This window comes from Manihot esculenta, chromosome 1 (genome assembly GCF_001659605.2).
Source record: "Manihot esculenta cultivar AM560-2 chromosome 1, M.esculenta_v8, whole genome shotgun sequence".
Taxonomy (NCBI): domain Eukaryota; kingdom Viridiplantae; phylum Streptophyta; class Magnoliopsida; order Malpighiales; family Euphorbiaceae; genus Manihot; species Manihot esculenta.
Genome location: NC_035161.2, coordinates 25,016,728 through 25,037,894, shown reverse-complemented (window position 1 = coordinate 25,037,894; position 21,167 = coordinate 25,016,728). Strand labels below are relative to the sequence as shown.

Sequence of the window (21,167 nt, the reverse complement as noted above, 5' to 3'; positions counted from 1 at the left end):
AATATTATGTTCCTAATAAAGAACTAGACACATACTAATGTAAGACACATTTCACAATTTACTATTTCGATATAAAATTAAACCACAATATTCAATAAAGAAGAAGAGTAAGTTCCTGATTTTTTTTTAAAAAACAAAATTATTAATTCATCTGTATTTCAAAATAACTTGATTAAAACATTACTGTATAAGCTCAAACCATCTACTTTTTGTCTAACTTGGATCAAAGCATCTAAAGCCAGGGTTTGGATCTCACTGCTATGAAGAAATATTAGTAGGAAATATATTTACGCAATTGGCTACTCAAGAGCATATTCCATCATCAATTCTTCCACAAGACTTTCTGTCATCTCACTAACAACACCTTCAACATCAGCTCGGATATCCATCCATGTTCTACATTTACTCAAGTCGTTTGCAAGAATTTGATCCAGTGTTTGAGGTGTTGATGCCAGGAGGAGGTTCCAATCCACATGCTTCATAACTTGACGGGCTACATTTCCAGTCATCATAGCTTGTTGAATTGGTTTGATAAATGACAACCAAGGGGAGCATCTTAAATAGCAATGGTTTACATCTGCAAGGACTTCGTTAACGTAGTCTGAGAGCAGCCTGTGATCATCATAGAAATGATTAGAGCACACATCCATTTCATCTGCTAAGGATTGGTCTTGAAGTTGATCTGAGAAATGGCACGTTAATGCAAGTTCATCCCAACTGAAGTGATGAGCTTGTAAGACTGTGCTTATGTACTCCAATATTGAGCCATACTCCTTTATGGAAGTACTTGAATTGATCTTTGAATCTGGAGGGGACTGATGATTATCAGCCAAGCAGCCTTCTTCAATACCAATTTGTAACAGTAGTTCCGATCGTAGAACTGCACGAGTTCTTTTAGCTGTGTGAACTCAATGGCAAGTTTAATCAAATAACAATCAATAGAGTTTAATTTATGTTCTCTTAGTAAAAGAGCTTACCAGGTTGAAATTCATTGTTTAACGGACTGCTGATTTCTTCTATTAAAAACTGATCCAGCACTGAAACTGGACTTGGATGCTCTTCCTTGTCTCTAATTGTGTCGAATTCTCTAAATATCCGACTGTTTAAAGGGCTTGATGAATAGTCATCTATTGAATAAGTTGATGATTGATTCACCATAGGTGAAACCTGAAGAGGAAGCTTTGGTGTTAGGATACAATGCAAAAGGCACCATCAAAGAACAGCAGTTGAAAACCAAAGAAAGATGTGGCGAAAGAGGAGCTTTCTAAGAGATTGTGAAGTTTACCTCTCTTGAAAACTCCATAGATCCACTTGCCTCCCATGTGTCCGCTGTCGTAGTGCTTGGTCTAATGCCATTATTATGTGAACTATCTGGTTTGGAGGGCACTTCAGGAAGAGTAATTTCTTCTGAATCTCTACACTTTGTTTCTACATTCTGTCTCAATGGACTTGAGCAACAGTTTTTATTCTCATTTGGATCGCTCCAATTGTTCTCGCTGAGGCTGACCATTTGATGATTATTGTAGAGGGGAAATCTCCTTCTGGAACGGACCATAGGGAAAAGGTCATTTTCAGGAACAGAGCTTACCCCATCCCAGGTTTTGGTTCTCTGCCTTCTTAAAAAATTTTCGCTTCCAATTTTTGATTCTGAGACATTTGCCCTAGGCTCAACAAATGGATCGTGTTTGTTTCTTTTAGGATATTTGACAGTTGACAAATGTAAATTTTCCTGACCACTACTACTGGCTGAAGATTCATCTTTAACAACCGGATCAAATTCATTCGCCTTTTCCAACTGGTCTTTCCTCTTGATATCCGAAAAAGATTTGGTCCTTCCTCCAAAATCAGAGCAGGCTTTGTCAGGTGAGTCTCTGTCGATACTGTCTAAACCTGTTGCTTTGCCATGCTGTCCAAAGCCCTCTAAAACATGGATAGACTTTTGATGTAAAGGACCATTTGTAAGTCTTAAGTGCTGCTCTTTCCTGACCCGCCCCATTGACCGCATCAACTTTCTTTTCATTTGTTCCAAAGCAACAAATGCAGATTTAGCACTTTGCTGTAAGTTCCTTGTGCCATAATGAATTTGCAGAATGTCATCACCGATTCTCTGATCTTCACAGTCTTGCAAGCTTTCTGAACCAGGTTGGAAAGGCTGACAGTCACCAGTTTCCTTGGACAGATTACATCCTCTTTTATTCCTTATCTGCTGTTCTGATGATTCAGCTTCAATGAAGGATTTATTCTCCTGCTTCTTCGCCTGAGACTCTCTCAAATCTTCAATGTGTTTCACCAACAGAGAGTTGGGGTCTTGCAGGAGTTTTATGAACAAGTCCCTGTTGGAATTCAGTATCTCTAATGCTTCCAAGAAGTGTTTAGACTGGTGATTTATCCCATCACCACCAAGGTGTTTTCCATCAATCAACTTCTGATTTATATATGCTTCAGTTGCTTCGTTCATATTAACCTGAAGATTGATCTCGTTGACTCGGTCATGCTGCATGCAATCTGTACTTCTACAATTGCAGTGGTTTTCATTTTTGTGATGCCATAGAACTTCTGCAGACGATGCAGATTCTAATGGTTTTGAAGATCTCTCACTATCAGCTAAATTTTGATGAGAAGGTTTACTACACTCCACAGTTGATATGTCATGACAACTATATTTAGGAAACCGATGAGGTCTCCAAGAAGTCTTGATTGCTTTTCCACGGTTCCTTGATTGGTCATCAACAGGTTCAGAATCAGATTTTACATTTTCCACTTTAGCTGTCATAACCTTCTTCTTTTTATGCTGCTCAATGGACGCATCTCTTCCCTTGATTTTTTCTACTTGTGCACCATCAGAATCAAGCATCATAGATTTGTCATTCACCTTATCCTGAGATGAGTAAGGTTTCTAATAAGCATTTGACACTCATTGAAGGAGAAAAAGACATACGGCAGGAAGAAAAAAAAAGGACAACTGAACATCATTCTATTGGCCAAGTACACATCCTACCAGGATTAGACGAAAAAAAAAAAAATTAGCTCAAATCTCACGAGAATATTAGGTTGTCTATACTTACATGACTGTCTTTATAGGAGTGAAACTCATCCCCGTTCTCTACGTATCCATCACCTGTTCATGAGAAACAACAAGTACTTCCAAATTTAGTTTACAATTATAGCAAAAACAACAATGTCTACCTTTGGCTCACGAAACATGAAGCAATGCACGTCTATAACCCTGACCGAAGATTACATTGGTTAAAGAATGATAATGTTATAAAAAGAACCACTAAACTAGCTTTACCATCAAGATCTAACACTTGTTACATGGTTGAACATCCTGAAAAATTCATTATTGCAATAGGAACAGAATTAAGTGTAATATCAGAAATATACCTGTAATGTTTTTCCCCTTTCCTTTACAATAATAGACATACAATTTTTTAAGCTCACGCATCATTAAGCATATTCTACTATAAATCAAAGAATCCTTACCAAGAGCATTCCTGTTTAAGCTTGTGCTTTGAGTATCAGAAATCATCTTCTTTGAGTGACAACGCCGGAAATTGAAGAAACTGATTAAACCATATCCACATCTCGACTTGTATTTTTCATAGGCAACTGGGCTTTTCGGAATAGGACTCTTCGGCATCGGACTCTTCGGAGAAGAGCTCTTGAAGATAGGGCTCTTCAGAATATTGCTCTTAGGCGATTCCTTTTCCATGGGATATCAGTAGCTAATAGATATTACCAAACATGCATCAACTTGCAATCTCAGCAATGTCACAGGATTGAATCTGAGAGAAATAACATGTACATCTGGAAGATAAAGAAAAATAGTATTTAACAGCTTATATTTACACTAACATAAAAAACACCCAAGTTTCAATTTTTTCTAAGGTTTATTCTGTAATGCTCTAGACCCAATTCGAGAAATCAATACATCTTCATATAGAGTTCTGTTCAAATTCATACTTTAAGCTTTCATACAATTTTCCCGCAAAATTTTCAATAAAGAAGAAGAGGAATTCAAAGGAATGACCCTTTCTCTTTTTGGTCTTTAAAGAAATAACCTCTCTTTTTTGCTAAGATTGCACAATAAACCAAAAATGATGAGACAGGATATGATTTAAAGCAAGAACAAAACTTTACAAAAGCTACATAGATTATCTAGCCAATGCTCAAAAGGCACTAGACCAATTTCTTTAAACTAGAATCTAACCTATCATAAACATTCAAAGATTTTTCCTTGACATAAACAGGAAACAAGCAGCAAAAGGAAGAGATAGAAATAGATGAAGTACCTGACCCAGCAGTTGAAATTGAAGAATAAAAACTGAACCCTTTTAAAAGGCAATGTATTTTCGTCTACTGAAGATGATCATTTCTGTTTCTGTTTTGTTAAAATACGTGGGCAATTCTCTGCTTTAAATTCTTGCTAGTAGAGAGGGAGAGAGAGAAATGGAAAGCCAGACCAAGAAAGAAAAAAATATTGAGAGGTATTAATGATAATATTGACTGGTAAATAATTGCAGTAGCAGATACGGGAGACTAAAGGAAACCTTTGAAATGAAGCAAAAACTCTTTCTTAGTTTCTTTGCTTTCCCATTTTCCCTCTGTTTCTCTCTGTGTCTGCCGTTCAGCAATTTTAACAGTCATCTCCGAGGTTCAACCGCCGGAGAGAGTTGGCTTACATGGGCTTGTAAAAGAGTAAAAGTGGGTGTCGATCGTAGAAGACAGGAGGGTTTTGTTGGGTTTCTAAGGATCCTGTGGCGTTTCTAGTTTAATGGGAAAGAGACTAGTTGGGATTTTGTATAAAAGTTGATAAATTATGAAATGGGTGGGATTGGAAAAATTATAATGTAAATCACAATCCACAGTGAAATTTTCTAGACAAATTTGTAATGCTAAAGAGATTGCACCAGCAGGATTCCATATCCATTTTGGTAATTCAAGCTATATGCGTTATCATTCTCCATGCAAAATCTGGCCCAAAATGGTACATAATCTAAGAAAAACCGTATTAATTTATTACAGACATAATCTAAGAAAAACCGTTTTAATTTATTACAGTTTTTTTTTTTTCAGAGATATGAAGGCATTGAATCATTGACAAAAAAGCATTTGATAAAGCTAAGTTAAAAAAGTAAATAAATCCACTTTGAGGGCTTTTGAAGCTAAGGCATCAGTCGCAGCAGTATTTTGTATTAGCTGGATTCATTAGCAGGATACTGAAGGAATATCTTTATTAAGCAATGTAATATCATGCATAATATTTTGGATATTCATAGTAGATTTCACTCTATGAGAAGCGATAAAGAGTTTTTTATAGTTACTTCAATGATAAATGAAGAGAGCTTCAAGTTTTGAGCTAAAATCATGGCTTCTCTGCAGGTAATGTTTTCTAAGATAAAAGAATCCGAATCACAAATATTGTTTTTACATCTCTAATCTATAATAATTTTACCATGATTCCTAACAATAATAGCAATTGCACCGAACTTTTCATTAGAGTCAAATATAGCATCAAAATTAATTTTGAGAGTACTCAGAGAGAGCTCTTCCAAGTGTTAGAATACGGAGCAGAAGGCTTGATGGCGGACATGGAAAGTATTAACTTCAAAAAATATATCATAGTATCTCATTGTTGAGGCTGCCACCACTATCGGAGTAGCATTGTTCCCGAAAAATAAAATGATTCCTTAACTTTAAATAATCATATTTAAAGGATTTACAGGGAAATAATGTTTTAAAACATATAACAAATATCATTCCAACAGTCTTGAAAATAGTTCTCTCTGAAAAAAGTGGATTAAATAGATATGAGAGAGTTTATCCAAGACAGCTGTTGCTGATGGATGGTCAAAGAAGATGTGTTTGCATGATTTGGAAACGCCACAAATAGGACAATTAGGGCAACATTTTAGATGTGTCTGAGGATAGCTAAGTAGAGAGTTTCTCACTCAATATACTCCATAGAAAGATACTTAATTTGCTTGGGAGCAGCTGGATAGTCCAAATCTTTCACCAAAAAGACTTCCATTCTATACAAAAAATTTGAATTGAGATCGTTTGAACTGAGGTATGTTGAACTGTTTTTAAAAGTTATTCTTTTTATTTGTTGCACTACATAATATCCGGATTTGACTATGTAAACGTAATATCTTTTAAAATGCCATATAAATTTATCTTCTTATTTGAGCATACTTACTAAAATAGATAGAATATTGTTAACTTTCTCTACAATGAAATTATTTCTTATCTGTATGGTATTTCCAGTGTTAGAAATGGAATCCATCAATTGTGAGACCCAAGACAATTCTCGGTTCGTGGTCTATTTTGGTTTCCTAAACCCATTTCCATTAGTCAACACCCGCTCAATGCATATATATATATATATATATATATATCCATTAGTCAACACCCACTTAATATATATACACCGCCGGAATAAGAAAATTTTTATTGGGTGCCAAATATAAATGCGCATTTTGTTAATAAATTGAATAAAAAACTTTTAATAATCAAATTTTAATAATTTTAAAATATTTGTAATTAAAAAAATATATATTTTTATTAATTAAGAAATATATATTTTTTATTAATTAAGTAATATATTATTATTATTATTATTATTATTATTATTATTATTATTATTATCAATAAATTTATATTTAATTATCAAATCAAAATAATCAAATTGATAATAAAAAGTTAAAATTTTTGAAAAATTTTAAAATTATTTAAAAAATAGAATTAAAAACAGCTATATCAAAATAATTGAATTTAATATATTCGGTAACTATATATACAACATAAAAAATCAAACTATAAGATTTTTATTGAATAATAATTATAAAAAATTTATAATAAAATAAATATTACATAATTTTAATTTTAATTGTTATATATACTTATGTGAAAGTATTATACTAAAATTCTGGTACAAAATTCATAGAGTTAAAAAAAAATATATAAATCTTAAATATATAAAATAATAGTGATGTGGCTGAAATCATACTATGCTACGATTGATTAATTTATAAAAAAAATAAAGTCAGGTGATTGGTGCCTATGACAACCATTCCGATTCTCAAGTTAGTAAATCTAAAAAATTATGAGCGTAATGAAATGTTTTGAATTCAAAAATGTTACGTAAGAATATGTATCTAGATCTATGTGTTCATCGGTGTTTATAAAAAAATAGATTTGTTATCAAATCTCTTGAAAATTCAAATAGTACTGGTTAGTAGATATGCGATCTCGCGATTAGAGATTTATTAAATTGTGTCTTATAATGTTAACTTTTCGTGAAATCTCATTCTGTTGAGAAGAGTATGAGTCTTTGTGAATAACTGAGAAATACAGTGTCCGAGTCTTCGTTTTCACGGATGAAACTGCATATCAGTTTATTAGAGTCTTATCACGTCACTCTTTCTTATAGTCACAACTTATAATTGTTATATCACATCAAATAGTATATAATTTAAAAATAATTAAAAAATATAAAAAATTAAAAATTAATAGAATATAAAGTAAACATATTAGACAAAAATAAATATACATCTAAGTTAATAAATCTAAAATTTGCAAGAGAAATAAAATAATTTGCTATGTGATATTATGGATATATAAATAAAATAATTTTTTAAATTTGAATAAGAAAAAAATTAGTATAAAATTATAGATAGTGTTTCATGTAGTTTTAAAAACAAATTCCAAATTACAAATTAAATTTTAACATGCAAATATAAAAATCTCAAAATAATATTTACATAAATTTTTGTATTCATTAAATACCAACCATTTAAGTTTGATATATTAAATTTAATTTTAATTTATATTTTTAAAATTATTTAAGAAATTTTAAAACTCATATCCTAATTAACAAAAACGCAAAATCTTAAAATTGATGTGTATTTTTCTCATTTATCTAGATAATCCATGTATACAAGGAAAGAAGATTCTGATCGAGTATAAAGATTAGTGTCCTTCTAGCGAATGCAAATAGATTTCTAATTAAAGTTAAATTGGTTAAAAGGTTATTTAAATACTTAAATTCTATTTAATTAAAACTTTTGTTATAATTCAAAACAAAATTTTTAAAAAATAAATAATAAATTCGTAACTCATTATAAAAATAAAACTTCACCTTGAAAAGAGAACAAATAAACTCTAAAATTATCAATATAAATTAATTTTATTTTAAATAAAAAGTTAATCCCTATTCTTATTATTCATTACAATAAAAGTTATTTTTTTTACAATTATTAATATAGATTAATATTAAAATATATTAAATATGGGTCTCAATGACCTAAATCATATTAATTATTCAGATATTTTATAACCTCTAACAAAGTGATAGAATTCTAATTATAATAAAATTTTATTCATAATAGAATATTAATCTTATTCGATAGGATTACATATCTATTTTATGTAGAATTTCTTATCGTATTTTATATAGAATTCCATATGCTACGCTAAACATAATTCTATCTCATACACTATTAACAATATCTAAATTATATTCAATACATTATGTCAATATATTATATAACCAGCACAACTTTCATAATCAGATATGTTATACTCTCAATAGTCAATTCGAATATTTAATCAGTATTTATATTGATTTAAGTATAAAAGAGAGGTTGTCAAATTAATTTATCCAGTGTTCTCTCTTATTTTGCAAAACCATACCTAAAGAGATATAATGCGATTATCATTGGCGCCGTTCGTGGGAATCAACATAAAAGAATGTGATCAAAGATAGTGAAAATTTAGACTTTTGTCATGACAATTTTTCATCGTTAAAGAGTTTTGTTCCGTCGCAAAATGTTTTTGCAATAAATTTGTGCCAGTTTTAATCCTCTATTTGATACCCCATTGCAAAATTATTACAATCAAAATTTGTGTTACTAAATCAAAGCGATGAACTTTGTGACAATAAATATCAGTTGCTAAATCAGCGATAGAATTAGAATTTCTGTGTCGCTAATCCGTCACTAAAATACATGTATAAATATTTTAATACAATTATACTTTTAAGTATCCCTCCAACCCTCATTAAGTATGAAAGTCCATCAATATTAATCATTCACTAAGTTTTTTTTTAGAAATAAAAGCTATCAATTATTTTATTGGGAAGATAACGATTTTTACATATATCAATCAAGTAATCCTATGTGCCAAATAACCAGTAGTAAGTAATAATTACTTTTCGCTTTTGTCTTTATTTTCTATCTCTACTTAGACTCTGCATTAACTTTAGGACTACATGTCATTATGTATCATCTCATTCAAGTTTAATTTTTAGGGAAAAGTATAAAAACGTATTATGTGGTTTCACACATTTTCACTTCAGGATCTGTAGTTCAATTAGTGTCAAAGTAATACATGTGGTATCATGCCGTTAGCAAATGACGTGGCAAGTAAAAAAAATGTTAATTAAAAAGGGAAAGTATAAAAAAATATCTTGTAGTCTCACTCATTTTCATTTCATAGTTTGTGATTCAATTTTGTGTCAAATTAATACCTCAAAATATGATTTTTATATCGACATTCCTGACGGTATCTAAAAATTGCCACTATTTGCTAACGGCGCGATACCACATGTACTATTTTGACACAAATTAAACTATAGACTCTGAAATGAAAAATTGATAAAATTATATGGTTTTGTTCTTTTTCTTAATTTTTATAATTTTATACCATAATTCCTAATAAGTACTAAAAAATTCTACAAAAATATTTTGTATAAGAATTAAGTTTGCAAATAAGTTTCAAAAGGTTATGATAAAGGACTGATTAGATTCCGTCAGTAGTTTTCACCAATATCATTTGGCTAAGATGATATAAAAAGAAAACGATAGGTTAGAAACCGAAAAGTCTTATTGAAATTCTTCAAAAATTGAAAAGTGAGTTTTAAATAGTCAAGGAAGACTATTTATAATAGAAAAAAAATACTAATATGTAAAATTATAAAAATATCCAAAAAAATAATTAAAATGCAAAATTGACCCCTAAACGGTAGATTTTTAGCTTCGAACTTTGTGACGGCCTACGGCCTTCATCACACTTTTAAAAGTCGTGCGTCTCGAAATTCTTTTTCTGAAAAGTTATCGTGGGTCTCCATAGGAAGTCGGTAGCAAAAGTTAGCAGGTCTAAGTCTGCCATAAAGTCCAAGGCTAGTTGCTCTATATCATGTAGACTCTTTGACTCGCGGTTGTCGAAGCCGGTCAAAAATAACCTCTACGGTTATCAACAATCTTACAACTGCAGATAGTGGTAAAGGATCGAATCCACAGAGAATTGAATACTTATCTATTTTTCCCAAACAAGACCAAGAGGATCAACTGAAAGCACAATTGAAAGCAAGTAACTGAAAGCAGAATAAGAGTAAAGTGCAATAAAGTAAAAAGGGGGTTTTGAGATTGATTTCACTAACAACTATTGAAAGTAATTAAAACAGCAAGCAATTGAAATAAATTAAAGAAATCACTATGAGAAAGGTCTAGTTGAAGATATGGATCCACTTTGGTTGTTTGGGTTGATCATTGAAACTTATGTTTTCTTAATTGGTTCAATAGATTGGTTATGGGAATGGAAAACGCTTCTCACCACCATGTCTCTCCTTATGATTAAATCAATTAGGGAACGTCCTCTAATCAATTACTAATTAACAAATTGCCAAGGAACGTCCTTGGGTCTTAGGCAACAAAACAATTGTCAATTACATGAAGAAAGAGAGAGATCCAACCCTAGCTACTCAAACGCATGAGATGTTGTTAGATCATACAATTTCTTAGTTTTTACACCAAGTGTTCTTAGGTCAGAATATTTCCAGCAATTACGGACTAAAAAATATCCCAACTAACAATCAATTAACTTTGCAATCAAGAATCAAGTGGCCAATTTGATCAAAACAACAAAGCAATCTTAGAATTAAGCACACAATTGTATGAATATTGAACAAATCAAAAGCAAACACTTTATGTTCAGATCTCACAACCCTTTAAACAATCTTAGTTTCAACCAAACTTCAACTAGAATTAAGGGTTTCAACCACTTATGGCTGAACAAAAAACAAAGAGTGAAAGAGGAGAAGAAGGGAGGAGGAACCGGCGGCCGAAGGTGGAGAAGGAGAGGCTGTCGAACCTTGGTGGTGATTGAGTTCTTCAAGTCTGCCACTTCTTGTCTTCATAAGGCCTTTAAATATGTCTTAAGATGTTGCCTAGGATTTCTTGGGTGTCCATGCATCTTTTGGAGGTTGCCCAAAGTGCCCTTGGTCCAATATGAACATTTTATGTGCATTGCAAGGACTTTTTGGTCTTTTAATTGTTGCCTAAGTGTGTCCAAGAAGTTTTCTTCACATTATTTTTGTCACTCATGCACTAAAGAGGAAGGTGGAGCCTCCTTTTGAATTTTGAATGTGCATGACATGAAGTGGGAAACATGTGATCTCCAAGATTTGGTTTCTTGAATAAGGAAGAGGCAATTCGGGGGGACTTTCGGCCGCCTAAGCTTATTTTCGGGAGCTGGACTTTCCGCTCTGGAGCAGACTTTCGGCCGCCGAAGGTGCCGCCGAAGATGGGTGACGTTCGGCTCTGGACGAGGCTTTCGGCCGCCGAAAGTGCTTCCGAAGGTGGCTTTTCCAGATTTTGGCACTTTTTGGCATTTTTGAGAGCATTTCCTCTTGATTGTCTCTTTACACCTAATATCTTCAAAACATGATTAAAACCACAAAATTAGGTAGAAAAGGTGTAAATAAACATCAATAAGACAATGATAATATGGACTAAAATATGCTCTATCAAATACCCCCACACTTAGCCTTTTGCTTGTCCTCAAGCAAATAAACATAGTCAAATAAGTTTTCTTTGCTCTAGATCCTTATTACCACTTTAAACTCCTACTCTAGACCCCTATTTTGAATCATTGCAGTGAAGAATATATGCATGAAGATTACTTACCTCCTTTCCTTGTTTCCCTTTTCTTACCATGGCTAGGATTTGTTTTCCTCAAGAGAGACCATACATGCACATTAATTTGTTTAGACTTTTTCTAGCTTTTGGATTGACTTGCCCTTACCTTGAAGTACTTTATTCAGGCTTTTGCACTTAGATTTTCCTTGAAAAAGTCACCAACCTTTTGACGTGAAGGTACATATTTGTGATACCCACCCCCAGTTACTCAGTTGGTCACCTTTCCAAGTGGCTATTAGCTTTGTTCTTAGTCTTTTGACCATTGGAACATTTTTTGATTTTGTGCTTTTGAGGTCTTTGCCTTTGCTGAATTTTCTTTCTCTCAATGATTTGGGCAAATCAACACCAATTGCTAAATCAAGTCACATTAAGTTTATTCACACAACTTTCAATTTATTCTCTAATGAGGGTCATCAATATATTTTTCACCATGGCAAACTCAAAGATTCAATTCAAAAGGCAATTCTCAAACATGAATACAACTCACTGCAATTGATTCAACATAAGTTTAAAGAGTTATCACATCAATGGGGTCATGGAAAGAAAAACTCATCCAACATAGTTCATCAGTTTGAGTAGAGCAAAACAAAAAGAGAAGAAGATTGTGGTTGTGTGTGTTTTATTGAAAGCATAAATAACAAAAATGAAAAAAATTTTCAATACTGTGGCTAATCAGAACTGAAAGAAACGCAAAACTGAAAGGGGAAAAACAAAAATGTGCAATCTGAAAGCATTGTGAATTCGCAGAAGAAGAAAGGAAGAAGAAGAGGAGAGAAGAGGAGAAGAAGAAGAAGGAGAGAGGAAGAGAGATATGCACCCCCACACTTAAATCATGCATTGTCCTCAATGTATAAGAAACATAAAAGAACAAAGGAAACTGAGTACTCCCCTGGGGTGTGGTGCATGTTGCGATTCCTTAGGCTGAGGGATGTTGTAGTGGAATTTCTTCCACCACTTGTACTGCGAATCCTTCGAAGTATGGCTTCAGACGATGTCCATTCACCTTGAAGATTTTTTCAGTTTCTATGCTTCGGATGTCTATAGCTCCATGTGGGTAGGCATGCTCTACAACGAATGGTCCAATCTACCTAGACCGAAGCTTTCCTGGAAATAATTTCAAACGAGAGTCAAAGAGTAAGACTTTATCACCAACCTCAAATTGTTTTCTTGAAAGATGACTGTCATGGGAGGCTTTGGTTTTTGTTTTGTAGTTCCAAGAGTTCTCATATGCATATCGTCTTATTTCCTCTAGCTCTTGCAGTTGTAATTTGCGATGGTGGCCAGCTTCCTTAAGGTCCATTTTGCAGTTCTTTACAGCCCAATAGGCCTTGTGTTCAAGCTCAACTGGAAGGTGGCAAGCTTTCCCATAGACCAATCTGTAGGGGGACATATCTATGGGAGTCTTGTAAGTTGTCTTGTAGGCCCATAAAGCATCTTCTAATCTGGCACTCCAATCCTTTCTGTAATACCCGGCTAGATTCCGGCATCAGAATCCCTACCTTCCGACGGAATCTCCATTGGAATCTGGAATTTTGAAGATGCCAGAGGCTTCTAGAGGGGTAAAATGTGTTTTCTAAAAGGTTTTTACTGATTTCATGGTTTTAAATGAAAAAGAATTGAGCTTTTGAAAAGAAAAGACCAAGGAGGCATTTGCCAGGTTCGGCCGCCGAACATGGGAAGGTTTTGGGAGTGCTTTTGGCCTCCGAAAGCTTTGTTTAAACGAACCAAGGTTCGGCCGCCGAACGTCAAGTTCGGTCGCCGAACATGCATGAGTTTAGGGGGCACGTTAGGCTGCCGAAAGTCTTTGACCAGGCCACTTATAAAGAGCCCTCAGATCGGAAATGGGTGAGTTTTCTCCCCATTCTCGAGCTCAGGTGAGTTTATGCCCTCCTTTGGTCGTTCTCATGTTTTCTCTACCCATCCCTCAAGTTTTTCATGATTTCCACCCTTGTTTTGAAGTTTTGAAGCTTAAATAGGAGTTTTGGGAGCTTGGAGGCTTTTGGAGCTTGGATCCTCCACACCTCCGAGTTAGGGATCGCACCACCCCTCGATCTTCAAGAGGTATGTGTAGATCCTTGCTTTCCTTGCGTTTTAAAGAAGTTTTAAGTAAATTTAAAGCTGTTTTGATGGTTGAGTATGGGTAGATATGCATGTTTAGGTTTTTTTTGTGGGTTTTATGCCCAATGTATGCTTATGCCTGTTTATGTATGTTTATGTGATGTTATGTTGAAGGTTTAAGCTCCTTTATGCATGTGGGAGAGTGTATGCATGATTGGGAAAGAGCAAGTGAGATTTTGAGTAGTTTGATGGTTTTGGCTTATGTGGGTCATAAGTTGTTTATGTATGCTTTATGATGTTCTTTGTTGGAGTTTAAGTTTGTTTAAGCTCCTTTGTGCATGATTAAGAGTTTATGCATGTTTTTAATAGGTTGGGTGCTTGTTTTGGGGTGTTTGGAAGGTTTAGGAGGCTTGAATGCATAAAAGGCTGAGTTCTGGATGAACTCAGGTTCGGCCGCCGAACCTGCCTATGGATGCATGGATTGGCCGCCTAACCTTGCCCCCGAAAGTTGTGTTTCGGATCTGGAGCAGACTTTCGACCGCCGAAGGTAATTTTCGGCCGCCGAAAGTGCCTGACTTTCGGATCTGGAGAGAGGGTTCGGCCGCCGAAGGTGCCCCCGAACCTGCATGGCTTTCGTCTCTGGAAGGGAACTTCGGCCGCCGAAAGTGCCGCCGAAAGTGCCCTGTCCAGCCCTTTCATGGTTGTTTTCTATGCATGTTTAAGTGATGTTTTAGGGGTTTTTGGAGAGTTGTTTATGAGTTGTTTAGAGTGCGTTTGGCACCTCATTCGAGTCCACCTGTGTAGGATTGGACCCGAGGGACCGAGGAGGCCATCAGTGTTAGCTGTTGCAGAGTCAGTCCAGCGTTTGCCAGAGGTGAGTAGAACTAAACTTAATCTTTTACTTTATGAAATTCAAATGCCTAAAGCATGCTCATGCATCATGTTTATATGTAATAGGTTGATTGCACTAGTTACACGAATATGACGCATTGCATTATTTACTATTGGTGTGGATGGACCAAGGTGACCCCAATAGCCCTATTTATGTTATGTTAATGAAGTCCTGAGGAGCCCGAAGGGCCGGGCATAATGAAGTCCTGAGGAGCCCGAAGGGCCGGGCACCATGTTATGTTACAGACAGAGGGAGTTTTAGTGGTCATGTCCATCCGTTATGTGAAATGTTTGTGCTGTGACGCATTTCATGAAAGCATGTAATTAATGAATTGTTTTCTTTGTTTCTACTCACTGGGCTTTTTAGGTCACCCCTCTCCCCTAACCCTAGTGTTGCAGGTAGAAGGTCGACGGGGAAGTCTCAAGAGTTAAGGTTGTGCTTATGTAATAGATTAGAGTTGTGTGGACATGTAATGTGAATTGAGATAATGGATTGTAAAATAATGAAATGTAATGTAATGCAAGTATAGTAGAGTTGTGTTATGTATTAGTACTGTGCTTGGCCCTAAGACTTGGTTAGTCCCTTTTTAGTACATGATGCATGTAATGGTTTAATGTTGAGTTGTGTTGGAACTAAACTTGTGGCATGTGTTGTTTACCATGCTAGAGTTTGTTGAGGACTCTAGTGGAGGTTTTATGTTTGTGGTTTGATGCATGCACAGGTTAGGTTCTAGTTCTTTGGATGTAATCACAGCTTGATGTATGTTATGTTGACCCAGCTAGAGTTTTGATGAGGGCTCTAGTAGGGGGTTCTTTATGTTTCCAGTTATATCGCATACAGGTCAAGCTCGGTGTTTGCATAAGATGTTTCAGTTTTTATGTTAAAGTTTTGATCATGTATGGGATTTGACCAGGTGATAGGAGGTATGTTTGGCTTGCTACGGGTCCCGGCGGCCTTAAGCCGATCTGGATCCTAGCGCCGGTAGTGGTTCAGGCCGTTACAGAGGGGTATCGATTTCCGGGTCGTTACACTTTCGGTTAGGAGACACTGTCTTTTCAAGAATGGCCTTGATTTCTTTATTGGACACTTCAGCTTGCCCATTTGTCTGAGGGTGGTATGCTGTGGATGTCCTATGGATCACATTGTGCTTTCTGAGAAGGCTTTCCACTACCCTATTGCAAAAATGGGTCCCTCTGTCACTGATGATTGCCTTTGGTACTCCATGTTTGGTAAAGATGTTGGTCTTTACAAAGTCTACCACTGCCTTGGCATCATCGGTCTTAGTTGCTCTAGCTTCCACCCACTTGGACACATAATCTACTGCAAGGATAATGTAAGTGTATCCAAAGGATGGTGGGAATGGGCCCATGAAGTCTATACCCCAAACATCAAATACCTCACAGACCATGATGGGGTTCTGTGGCATTTGATTTCTTTTGCTCAGATTTCTAGTCTGTTGACACCTAGCACATGATCTGCAAAACAGAAAAGCATCTCGAAAAATAGTGGGCCAAAACAGGCCACTTTCAAGTATCTTATGGGCAGTCTTTCTTGGACCAAAGTGTCCACCACAACTATATGAATGACAAAAAGTAAGCACAAAAGCTATCTCTTGATCTGGAATACACCTCCTTATCATTTGGTCAGCACAATGTTTCCACAAATATGGCTCATCCCACACATAGTACTTAGCATCTTTCTTTATCTTGTCTTTGGTGTGTTTTGGCATATCAGAAGGTAAGTTACCTGTAGCCAAGTAGTTCACCATGTCTGCGTACCATGGTTCATCAAATTGGTCAAGGAAGATTTGTGCAAGTAGGTCATCCTTACATTCTTCAGATTCTGAAAGGTGCTGCTCCTGGCTTGATTGCAAAGGAGGACTGGAAGAGCTTGCTTGTGTTGGAGGCTGTGGAGCAAGGTTCGGCGGCCGAAGGATGGTGGAGTTCGGTGGCCGAATGTCAATAGTTTCAGCAGGCGATGGGATCTGAGGTGAATGATTCGGCGGCCGAAAGTTTTCAGTGTATTGAGCAGGCTGTGGCGATGGATTCTGCGTCTGGAAGGCAGTCGGGTTCGGCGGCCGAAAGTGGTCTGGATTCGGCGGCCGAATGTCTTCAATCTGCACAACATCAATCTGTTGGATGTTATAGGCTGTTCCTTTGAGTTTTGGTTCTTTATGGCTTTCAATCTGTACCTGGTCAGTATCTCTACAGAAATCACTGTTAAGAATATCATCTTGATTTTTGTTAAAAATTTCCTAGCTCAAACAGTCAACAATATCAAGACTATAAACAGGGGACATATCATGTGGATATTTCATGGCATCATAAACATTAAACTTAATGACTTCCCCTTCAAACTCCATGGTCAAAGTTCCATCATGCACATCAATTTTAGTTCTAGCAGTACTCAAGAAGGGACGTCCAAGAAGGATATCAGAACTAGTATTGCAACTATCTTCCTTAGTGTCAATCACATAAAAATCAGCAGGAAAGACAAGTTCATCAACTTAGACTAACACATCTTCTAAGACACCTATGGGATATACCACAGATCTATCAACTAATTGAATCACAACTTTTGTGTCTTTGAGTGCACATGCATTTAGAGACTTATAGATGGAGAGAGGCATGACATTTATAGATGCACCAAGATCACACATGGCTTTCTTAATCCCAACATTCCCAATCTTACAAGAGATAGCAAACATACCTTTGTCTTTGCATTTAGTAGGGAGTTCTCTTTTAATCACAGCTGTGACAACTTCACCTACACTTACTTTTTCTCTTGTAGCTAGCTTTCTTCTATTGGTGCACAATTCTTTTAGAAATTTTACGTACCTTGGAATTTGCTTAACAGCATCTAGCAGAGGTATGTTGATTTCCACTTTTCTGAAAGTCTCAAGAATTTCCTTTTCTTCTTTTTCTTTTTGTGTTCTTTCAAATCTTTTTGGAAAAGGAGGAGGAATGTGAAAGCTTACCTTTTATTCAGTCTTTTGCGCAGGAGGGGCTTCAGCTTGAATTGGTTCTTACGCAACTTGCTTTTCTTGCTCATAACTAGCATCTTGTAGCTCTTTTCCACTTCTCAAAGTGATGGCACTAACATTCTGTCTAGGATTAGTTTCAGTTTGAGAAGGGAGCTTACCTTGGGATTCAGATCTGCTCATGGATGCAGTCAGTTGTCCTATGTCCTGTCGCATGCCCTGCATGGCATTTACCATTGTTTCCATCATCTTTTCAAGGTGTTGGATGGAATTTGGAGGTGCTGGTTGGGCTTGATTTCTGTGGTAGTTCTGATGGTTCTGATTATTGTTGGCCCTTCCATAGCTGAGATTGGGGTGGTCTCTCCAACCTGGATTGTATGTGTTTGAATATGGATCATGTCTAGGCTGGTTGTTGTACCCTCCAATGGCATTAACCTGCTGGTTGTCTTCTTGAAGAGTAGGACATTGATCAGTTGGATGTCCTACATATGAACAAATACCACATGGCCTAGGCGGCTGGGCTGCTTGCATCTGTTGAACCAGTCCTATAGCAAAATCTTTCATAACAGCTGTCAGTTCAGAAATAGTAGGTGAGCTTACCTCATGGACTCCTCTTTGCATTTGCTTTTCTTCTCCATATTGCCTAGATGAGGCTGCAAGCGTGGAAATCAACTCTCGCATCTCCCTAGGTGTCTTGTCTGCAATGGATCCTCCACAAGCTACATCTATGAATTTTCTTTCTGATGAGAGCAATCCTCCATAGAAGAATTGTATGAGAGACATATCTGACATATTGTAATACCCGGCTAGACTCCGGTATCGGAATCCCTACCGTCCGGTGGGATCTCGGATGTCGGAAACCTCTAAAAGTGTAAAGTCATGTTTTCATAAAATGTTTTAATGTATTTTATGGTTTTAATCGAGTAAGAAATGAGTTTTTGCATGAAAATAATCTTGGAGGAAGACCCAGGTTCGGCCGCCGAACCTCAAGTTTGGCCGCCGAACGTGCATGCGCTTCAGGTGTACCTTAGGCCCCCGAAACCATGAGTGAGGGAAGTCCAGGTTCGGCCGCCGAACCTTATGTTCGGCCACCGAACATGGCATGCATGTGGGGGCACGTTCGGCTCCCGAATGTGGCCTGGCCAGCCACCTATAAAGGGGTCCCTTAGCCGAAATGGGCGAGCTTTTCTCCCCATTTTCGGCCAAGGTGAGCTCTCCGCCGTCCCTCACCGATCTTGAGTTTCTTCCTTCAAATCTTTCACGATTTTCACAAGTTTTCACTTTGTTTTGAAGATTTTCGAGTATAAAGCAAGTTTTGGAGCTTTTAAAGTTCAAGAAACTCAATCTCTCCCATCTCCGAGCTTGGGTCATTTTTCTCTCGATCTTCAAGAGGTAAGAGTCGATCTTGAGCTCATTGCATGTTTTAAACAAGTTTTAAGTTGATCTATGGGGTAGAAATGCATGTTTAGGTTTTGGTTGGTTTTATGGGTTATGTTAAGTTTTGAGCAATGTATGATGTTTGTGGTTGCTTGATGTGTTGTAGTTGGGGTTTAAGATAGTTTGAAGCCCCTAGGAGCTTGTTTGCTTGAGTATGCATGTTGTAGATCAGGTTTATGCATATTTGAAAGGTTTGGGAGGCGTTTGTGCATGTTGGAGTTGAGTTTCTGCCACTTTGGAGAAACTCAAGTTCGGCCGCCGAATGGACTTTCGGCCGCCGAAAGTGCCGCCGAACATGCATGAGTTTCGTCTCTGTCTGGGAGTTTCGGCCGCCGAAGGTGCCGCCGAACCTGCCTGACTTTCGGCTCTGGAGGGACTTTCGGCCGCGAACCTGCCGCCGAAAGTGCCCTGTCCAGCCATTTCTTGCATGTTTTCTATGATAGTTTTGAGGTGTTTTAGGGGGGTTTTTGGGGGATGTTTTAGGGTTATGTTTATGTATGTTTGGTCCCTCATCTGAGTCCACCTGTGTAGGTTCGGACCCGAGGAACCGAGGAGGTCAGCAGTGCTAGCTGCTTCAGAGTCCTTAGAGCATCAGCCAGAGGTGAGTAGAATAGAACTATGTTTTAAATTTAATAAAATGTTTAGCATGATCCATGCATCATAAATTCCATGTTTATGTAGGTTGTATTGTATTAGTAATCACGAATATGATGCATTGCATTTTACTGTTGATGTGGATGGATGTTGGATGACCCACTAGCTCTCAGTATGTAACCTATGAAGTCCAGGGCTGCCCATGCCACACGTCCTGGCACCATGTTATGAAGTTTCGTGCTGCCCATGCCACGCGTCCGGGCAAATGCATGATTGTTTATGGAAATGAGAGTTATTGGTGACAAGTCCATCCTTGGTGTGAAATGTCTGTGTTATGATGCATTCCATGAAAGCATGAATAATTAAAATGTTTTATGGTTCTGCTCACTGGGCTTTTTAGCTCACCCCGTTCCCTTAACCCCCAGGTTTGCAGGTACAGGATAGAGCAAGAGGTCGGATAGAGTAAGGTTTTGGTTATGTAATAGCTAGTAGTGGACATGATGGATGTTGAGTTATGTAATGTAATGTCGGTATTGAGGTTTAGAAGTGTGCTTGACCCTAGCTGTGTAATCCCTTTGTGAATGCATGATCTTTTATGGATGTTTATGTTTTACCAAACTTAATGCATGATTATGGTACCCCATTGGAGCATTGATGAGGACTCCATGATGGGGTTAATGTTAATGTCTATGTTAATGCATGCACAGGTTGAGTTTGGTTCATGGATGGAAAGAAAAGTTTTAATTTTTATGTATGTTGTTGATCATGAATGGGACTAAACAGGTTCACAGGATGTATGTTAGGCTTGCTACGGGTCCCGGCGGCCTTAAGCCGATCTGGATCCTAGCGCCGGTAGCGGTCCAATTTGCGAGCTGTTATACATATCATGTTGAGGACATCCTGTACGTAGTCTTTCAAACCTTTCCCAATAATCATATAAATCTTCAGTTGGTTTCTGTCTTATGCTAGTGATTTCTCTTATTATGCCAATTGACTTAGATGTTGGGAAGTATTTGTTCAAAAGGTTTGGACCATATCATCCCAAGAAGTTATAGATCCAGGTGGCAAATAAAATAATCAATCCTTAGCAAAGTCATCTAATGAAAAGGGAAAAGCTCTTAATTTAACATGATCTTCAGAAATACCTTGAGGTCTCATAGATGAACAAACAATATTAAACTCTTTCAAGTGCTTGTGTGGGTTTTCATTTTGCAAACCTCTAAATTTA

The 21,167-nt window shown here is 36.5% G+C and overlaps 1 protein-coding gene and 1 pseudogene across 4 annotated transcripts; both read right to left on the bottom strand.

The window, feature by feature from the left end:
- The window catches only part of LOC122723802, a 100,944-nt pseudogene extending 84,344 nt beyond the window's left edge, over positions 1 to 16,600 (bottom strand).
- Positions 52 to 4,836, bottom strand: LOC110627438. Of its 4 annotated transcripts, XM_021773753.2 has the most exons (7): positions 4,551 to 4,835; positions 4,293 to 4,426; positions 3,484 to 3,807; positions 3,066 to 3,118; positions 1,286 to 2,878; positions 978 to 1,167; positions 52 to 898 (listed from the first exon to the last, which is right to left on the bottom strand). In XM_021773753.2, the coding sequence occupies exons 3-7, from the start codon at positions 3,710 to 3,712 to the stop codon at positions 300 to 302; spliced, it is 2,664 nt and encodes an 887-aa protein (XP_021629445.1). In that variant the 5' UTR covers positions 3,713 to 3,807; positions 4,293 to 4,426; positions 4,551 to 4,835; the 3' UTR covers positions 52 to 299. The 4 variants fall into 4 exon arrangements, with proteins under 4 accessions (XP_021629445.1, XP_021629461.1, XP_021629439.1 ...); XM_021773769.2 differs by having other exon boundaries at positions 52 to 880; positions 4,293 to 4,836; XM_021773747.2 differs by having other exon boundaries at positions 4,293 to 4,835.
- Positions 16,601 to 21,167: the final 4,567 nt, after the last annotated feature.